This window comes from Nilaparvata lugens, chromosome 13 (genome assembly GCF_014356525.2).
Source record: "Nilaparvata lugens isolate BPH chromosome 13, ASM1435652v1, whole genome shotgun sequence".
NCBI lineage: Eukaryota > Metazoa > Arthropoda > Insecta > Hemiptera > Delphacidae > Nilaparvata > Nilaparvata lugens.
This window is the reverse complement of record NC_052516.1, coordinates 13,546,357-13,553,615: the sequence shown is the minus strand read 5'-3', so window position 1 is coordinate 13,553,615 and position 7,259 is coordinate 13,546,357. Positions and strand designations below refer to the sequence as shown.

Below are 7,259 nucleotides of genomic sequence, written 5' to 3'. Positions count from 1 at the left end.
ATGTTTCATAATCATGATGACGATTATGACTATTTTTTCACTTTTTGTGTAGTTGAGAAGTTGATAAGTGGTACTTATTCATATTAAATGAAAAAGACTAAGAAATTGTCAAAAAACACAGATTTATTGATAAGCCAAAGCATACCCGAGCGTTACAACTATTTTTATAAAGTTTTGTAACTCTCAAGCAAGATTTCACCAATCTTGGTAAAGATATATGAACATCGTCATCATAATTATAATCATAGTCATAATCTTAAATGAAAAACTAGGAAATTGTCAAAAACCACAGATTTATTGATAGTTAGAAAGACCGGTTTCGGTTATTACATCATTGTCAATCTAGAGCTGCGTACACATATTCGCGCTTCCAACCCGCACCGAGCACGCTCCTCCCTCGTACCGCTCTCGTACCACCATCGAACCACAGTCGCTCCGCCCACGCACCAATCATGAACGTTACGGAAGATGTTAGATCTTCTCGCGTTCCCCGGTCGAACCACTGTTGCTCCCCGGTCGATCATCAATCGCTCTGCTGGAGTGACGTTCGGTTGCGGAGCAGACCGAAAGTCTGTACGCACCTTTAGATAAACTCATCGGATTAATAACCTTCGGTGTAATAACCGAAACCGGTCTTTCTAAGTATCAATAAATCTGTGTTTTTTGACAATTTCCTAGTCTTTTTCATTTAATATTATTAGGTACTATGATTATATTATGATGACGATGACGATATATCTTTACCAAGCTTGGTGTAATCTGACTTAAGAGTTATAAAAGTATTTGGAACGCTCGGTATGTTTTGGCTACTAGCTGCTGTGGGCGTGCGGAATTGGAAATATTCGCGATTCAAATGTATATTTCCGTATTCCCGCCTCAGCTAGTAGGCGCCACTATTTTCCCTGTGTGCAGGTTGCTTATATGTTGTGCTGGGATGATAACTCATATTAATACAAACAGATCGCATCTATATTATCTACTACATGAAGGTATTTATTGTTGAGTAAATGGTATTTTTTATAGGTACCAGTACATAATAGTAAATCGTTACTTTCTTATCAACTAGAAGACTACACTGTGATTTCAAAGCTTTGGTGATAACGCGAACTTGCTTCCTTGAGATCAATCTATACTCTTATTTTACTCTAACAAGCCTGTATATATGCTACATAACTCAATTATTATCGTATATCTAAGAGTCTAGTCGCATAGATTTTAAGAAACATGCAATTAAAGGGTGTTTAGGATATAGAATTGAGACTCAGGATCTAGAGCATAGTAAGGCAGTCTGCAGAAACTGTAGAGCAATCTCAAAGTTATTAGTCTGTCTACTAACGTTGGAGCAATCTAGGGTTTTGTTAGATTTAAAACTAAGACCCGATCGCACAACAGCAGGTTAAATTTAACCGATCACGATAACCAATCGGAGAAGGCGTTTTTGAAAAGATGTTTCTTTGTGGCATTGCTTCTTTATAATTAGGTAATAATATAACTTACGGTAAGTTTTTGTGAAGTTTTAATATTTAATAGAATAATTCCAATTTGAATGGAACAACTATAGTTTTTCCTATTACCTACAAGGTATTTTCAGTATGATTATTGAGAGTGACGCTCTTATTTATGCTGAAATTTATTAAACGTTTTTGTTGTAGATGATGAGTAGGCCTAGTATTTGAAATTTGGCGCTCATTTGGCTAAGATTTGTGGTATAAAAAATTATTAATATTTAAGCGATTAAGGGATTGATTATAAACTGTCATATTTTATTAATAATAATTTGGTAAAAAACCAATAACTACTTTTTTGAGCTTTTTGAATTTTTATTTGCAAGCTGAAAATCATTATCAAATCCATTGAGTATAAACTCTAAATCTAGATGGCATGAATTTATCTGTCTGATGATTTCATTTATAGGTTTAGGTTAAAGTCTCCATATTCATAAAAGTCTAATAATAAATTAAGTTTTAATAATTGCAAAACTGTCCCGGTTCTTCCATTTTTTTACTAATTTATAAATAAATATTAGAAGGTAAGGTTGGAACCCTCAGTTTTCATACAAATACTATACATTTTTTTCCACATTGACAATGTTTTTCTAACATTTTACAAGTCAATCAACTGTACATTTACAAATCAGTGTTTCAATTAATTGAAGCAGCATAATCATGCAAAGTTTACGCTCTTTACTGGTATGTAATGATTTCAAAAATATATTTTATACTTTCTTTAATTGAAAAATATGTTTGATTCATTCATTAAATCACTGGAATTATATGATTAAAATTTTGCCGGTCAAAGTCCGTATCAGACAGATAAGAAAGCCATTTGAAACCGCTTAAAATTTATTTATTGTACTCTAATTTAATTGTTGTTTTATAATTTTTTCAGATGGCTTTAAAGGAAGTGTCGAGTAGTAAGTGTTTTGGAGGCTATCAAAAGGTGTTTTCTCATGATAGGTAAGGTATCATCTGCAATCTATAGAGTGCCGTATTCAGAGAATAAAGAGAAATATTTTATCCGTATGCATTTTTATGTAAAGCTGCGTTTGAACCAAAGTTGTCAACAAATAGTTTTCTACAAAAAGTTGACAAATTTTTGTCGGAAACAAAAGTTGCTATTGTCAAATGTAGAGCAAGCAACAGCAAGAGCAAGCTGCGTCTGAACCAAGGTTGTCAACAAATAGTTTTTTACAAATAAGTTGACAATTTCTTGTCTGAAACAAAAGTTGCTATTGTTAAATGTAGTGCAAGCAACAGAAGTTGTCAATTTTTGCCCAGAAAACCTAGTGGGCGTGTTCTCAACTGATATCAATGCTGAAAATGGCATTAATATACTTAATTACTTACTCCCAGCGCCATCTATATAAGTTGATATTTGACCGCACCAACAAACTGTCTCCACGTAGTTTGCTCCTCAGCATTTTTTCTGTCGCTCCAAGTCTCTCCATGTCAGTCTTAAGGTACAGATTTACGCGCCGCAGAAATGAGCAATTCACTTCTAATAAGCTGATGCCAAGCTTCTTATATCTGTATCTTACCGTTTCTGTAAAAATACAGATATAGTCAGCTGATTAAAAGTGAATTGCTCATGTTCGCGGCGCGTATATCTGTACGCACCTTAAACCAGTTGCTACCATCTCTATCTCAGTTTCCCACGAGGTCTTCTTCCTGGACGATTGCGTGCTAAAATTGGTTCATATTAGACTCTTCTGAGTACGTGCCCGGCCCATTTTAATCTCCCACATTCTATTTCGCTTACAATGTCTGGTTTATTGTGATATGTTGAAACATTTATTTTTATTTATAATAATAAAATAATATTTGATATAATAATATTGAACTGATGGCTCACGCCCAGCGGACAGGATTTTCCTTGCTGGGTTGTTGCTTTTAATGAATAGATTTTGATTTAAATAATTAATTTATAATTTTTGTTTTGATTGTAAGCTATGTTTTATTTTTTTATGAATTCTTGAATAATTATTGTAAATTGTATTGATGGCAAATAAAAAGAATGAATTGAATTGAAAAAATTGAATTTTATGAATGAAATATTTTTTAAAATACCTTGAAAAAAGTAGGACTACCTACGGTACTTTGATTTTCCAATGTCTAGTTTTTTTTTTAATTTTATAAATATTTGATCGACAGCAAAGAGCTGAAATGTCGCATGAACTTCGCGATCTACCTGCCGGCCGAGACGACCGATTCACAACGAGTGCCAGTCATCTACTGGCTGTCGGGTCTGGAGTGCAACGAACTCAACTACGTGCAGAAAGCCGGCGGACAGAGGTTCGCTAGCGAACACGGCATCGCTGTGGTCTGTCCTGATACCAGTCCAAGTAAGCGCTAACTAATTTGTCGTATCTGACTAGGGGTGCGATCACATTGAATGCGTATATGTGAAAGTATAAGTCGAGACATGCATGAGTCGAAAAACAAAATTAGAAGTTATTTCTATCGCTCTTTTCAGATTTTGTTTCGCATCTGCATGCTTGTTCATGCACAACAAAGCGTGCGCTTGCACGTATACGCATTCAATGTGATCTCACCCTACCAAAACGGTAATAATAGACAATAATCGGCTTGAGTTAACAAAAAATTGGCTTGACATTTGGAACGCCCTATAAATATCATGGGATTTCTTCTTATGCTATGTTTTCTCTATGGTCTCACCACAGATGATACAGTATCATCACAGAACGATACCGTATCACTTCAAATGATACAGTATCAACACAATATGATACAGTACCATCTCCACTTGATACACAACACAATAATTTGATTCCAAACTTTGAATGAATTCTACAAACCATGGGATAACTTCTCATACTATCTTTTCTCTATGGTCTCACCATAGATGATACAGCATCACCACAGAACGATACCGTATCACTAAAAATGATACAGTATCAACACAATATGATACATTACCATCTCCACTTGATATACAACACAATAATTTGATACAAAACTATGAATGAATTCTACAAACCTTGGGATATCTTATTTTGCTATCTTTTCTCTATGGTATCACCATAGATGATACAGTATGACCACAGAACGTTACCGTATCACTACAAGTGATACAGTATCAACACAATATGATTCAGTGATATCTCCACTTGATACACAACACAATAATTTGAAACAAAACTTCTAAACTTTGAATGAATTCTACAAACCTTTGGATATCTTCTCATACTATCTTTTCTCTATGGTCTCACCATAGATGATACAGCATCACCACAGAACGATACCGTATCACTAAAATGATACAGTATCAACACAATATGATACATTACCATCTCCACTGGATATACAACACAATAATTTGATACAAAACTATGAATGAATTCTACAAACCTTGGGATATCTTCTTTTGCTATCTTTTCTCTATGGTCTCACCATAGATGATACAGTATCACCACAGAACAATAACGTATCACTACAAATGATACAGTATCAACACAATAATATGATGCAGTACAATTTCACAACACAATAATTTGATGAAAAAACTTCCAAACTTTGAATGCATTCTACAAACTTCGGGATATCTTCTTATGCTATCTTTTCTCTATGGTCTCTCCACAGATGTGGAAAGTATCATCACAGAACGATATTGTATCACTACAAATGATACAGTATCAAAACAATATGATGCAGTACAATTTTCTCTTGTTACACAACACAATAATTTGATACAAAACTTCCAATATCTGCTATCGACTATCGGCTTGAGTTAACAGTAAGGGTCGGTTTCCGAGCTCGGGATTTAGCTAAGTAGTTCTAGACTTTAAACAGCTGGAGTCAGAAAATCGGCTTTCCAAAACGGGGCGTAGTCGCAGTAAATAGTTTCAGCCAAATAAATCTTTATTTTCTCATTTCTATAATTGGAAACGTTTTTCCTAGACGAAATGAAGCATTCTTAAATAATTCAAAATAGCTTAAACTTTACACTATTTTCTCTTTATTTTATTTTGTGTTCAATTTTCTAGTTTTTCGAAATTTAATTTAAACGTGGACTGCGACTACGCCCTGTTTCGGAAAGCCAATTATCTGACTCCATCTGTTTAAATTCTAGAACTTAGCTAAATCCGGAGCTCGGAAACTAACCCTAAAAGTTGCGACATAAACGTCCTATACCATGGTATATCTACTTATGCTATTTTTCACTATGATACAGTATCACCACAAAATGATACATAAGAAGGTGGACATCTAGCTTTAAAATGAATGATAGAATGTGGTTTGTGTTGTTGTTATGGCCAGGAGGGTGTGGAATAGAGGGCGAGGATGACCGATGGGATTTTGGCACTGCTGCCGGGTTCTACCTGGACGCCACCCGTGAGCCATGGGCCACCAACTACCGCATGTACTCCTATGTCACACAGGAGCTGCCGCAACTCATCACCCAACACTTCCCCGCCCTGGATACTAGCAGGCAGAGCATCATGGGTCACAGGTGGGTCATATACTGTCTCTCAATCACAATGAATCAATTATGTCAATTGAATTAAAGCTATCAATTGCTGTTTCTATGTACAGTAACTAAATATAATCACAGTATAACCTTTGGAACTTGAATAAGTAAGTATGGTAGATAATTGACCGAAGCGAAGCTGAGGTCTTAGTTTCGACTCGATCGGCTTTTGTCTGTTTGTTTGTTTTACCGCAGTTACAGTCGCAGCTATTGTCCGATTTGATGAATTTGGTATGCAAGTTCTTGAAACAAGGCGCAGAACGTATGTGTAACGATTTTTGGTAAGACCTCCGGTTTTTTTGTAATATTCAAAAAACTGTAGAATAACCTCAAAAGTTACTTTGAAGATACATCAATTCATGTTCCTACTTTTTCGCATCCACTGTAATCAGGCATGGTGTACAAGTCGGTTAGAGCGTAGTTAATTTAGACAATTTTTAACATAAAAATAGACAATTTTTATAATGATAAAAATAAATCAACAACTATTTTAGTTGTAGACAATATTTAACATCATAAACTTCTTTGATCTCCAACTTCTTTTATTCATAACTGTTAGTTAGACTACTATTTTAGCTATTTTTAAACTGAATTTTCAGTGTTATCAGTACAATCATTATGTATTGTATGCATTTTTTATGCATTTTTGCGTCGCTCTACAGTGTCAGTCTTTTTTTCCTTTTGGTATGAGATCGGAAACCGATTTGTGAGCATTAACATTCTGCATAAGCATAACAAGCCATAACATTGAATCCACTTTTCATGAAAAACATCATTAGCAACCTCCTGTCATTGTCACCAACAAACCCATCTTATTTAGAATCATTTTCCGTCTCACCATCGTCTGTGAGACGATTCATCATCTAAATTGCCTACTGCATATTCCATTTTTCCGTCAGTTGACCGATTTCTTATGATTAATTATTTGAAAAGTAGTAATATATGTTTATATTGTAAATATGGAGACGATGTAAAGGTACCTCCTTGATAAGTCCGGTGTCCCTGGAAACACTGTCTCTAGCACTTTCAATGGAGAAAATAATGGATGCACGGCTAAATCTTCACAATATTTTGTACTTACTGTACTGGCCCTTCTCATTAGATTGAAGTTGTATTCATGAGCGAGGTCTACTGTTCGCAGAACTACTAGTTTCTTGTTTTGTATCCTATTTTCTTCCGTATCATATTATTATTCTGTATCTCCTTATCAACTTCTTCTTAATCATCTTTTGATATGTATCTCCTCCACATCTTCTTCAGTATCATTCTAT

At 34.8% G+C, this 7,259-nt stretch overlaps 1 protein-coding gene across 2 annotated transcripts; it reads left to right on the top strand.

Annotated features, from left to right (window-relative positions):
- The first annotated feature begins 1,878 nt into the window (after positions 1–1,878).
- Positions 1,879–6,040, top strand: LOC111058635 (S-formylglutathione hydrolase). Of its 2 annotated transcripts, none has more exons than XM_039439861.1 (4): positions 1,879–2,029; positions 2,389–2,456; positions 3,651–3,841; positions 5,778–6,040. In XM_039439861.1, the coding sequence occupies exons 2-4, from the start codon at positions 2,389–2,391 to the stop codon at positions 6,023–6,025; spliced, it is 507 nt and encodes a 168-aa protein (XP_039295795.1). In that variant the 5' UTR covers positions 1,879–2,029; the 3' UTR covers positions 6,026–6,040. The 2 variants fall into 2 exon arrangements, with proteins under 2 accessions (XP_039295795.1, XP_039295793.1); XM_039439859.1 differs by lacking the exon at positions 1,879–2,029 and adding an exon at positions 2,138–2,189.
- The last annotated feature ends 1,219 nt before the right edge of the window (positions 6,041–7,259 follow it).

Bases quoted from the DNA above. Each gene is read 5' to 3' on its own strand.
- LOC111058635 (XM_039439859.1), top strand. From the start codon at position 2,166: ATGCAAAGTTTACGCTCTTTACTG. The intron at 2,457-3,650 runs GTAAGGTATCAT...TTTGATCGACAG, and splicing joins AAGGTGTTTTCTCATGATAG to CAAAGAGCTGAAATGTCGCA. The intron at 3,842-5,777 runs GTAAGCGCTAAC...TGTTATGGCCAG, and splicing joins CTGTCCTGATACCAGTCCAA to GAGGGTGTGGAATAGAGGGC.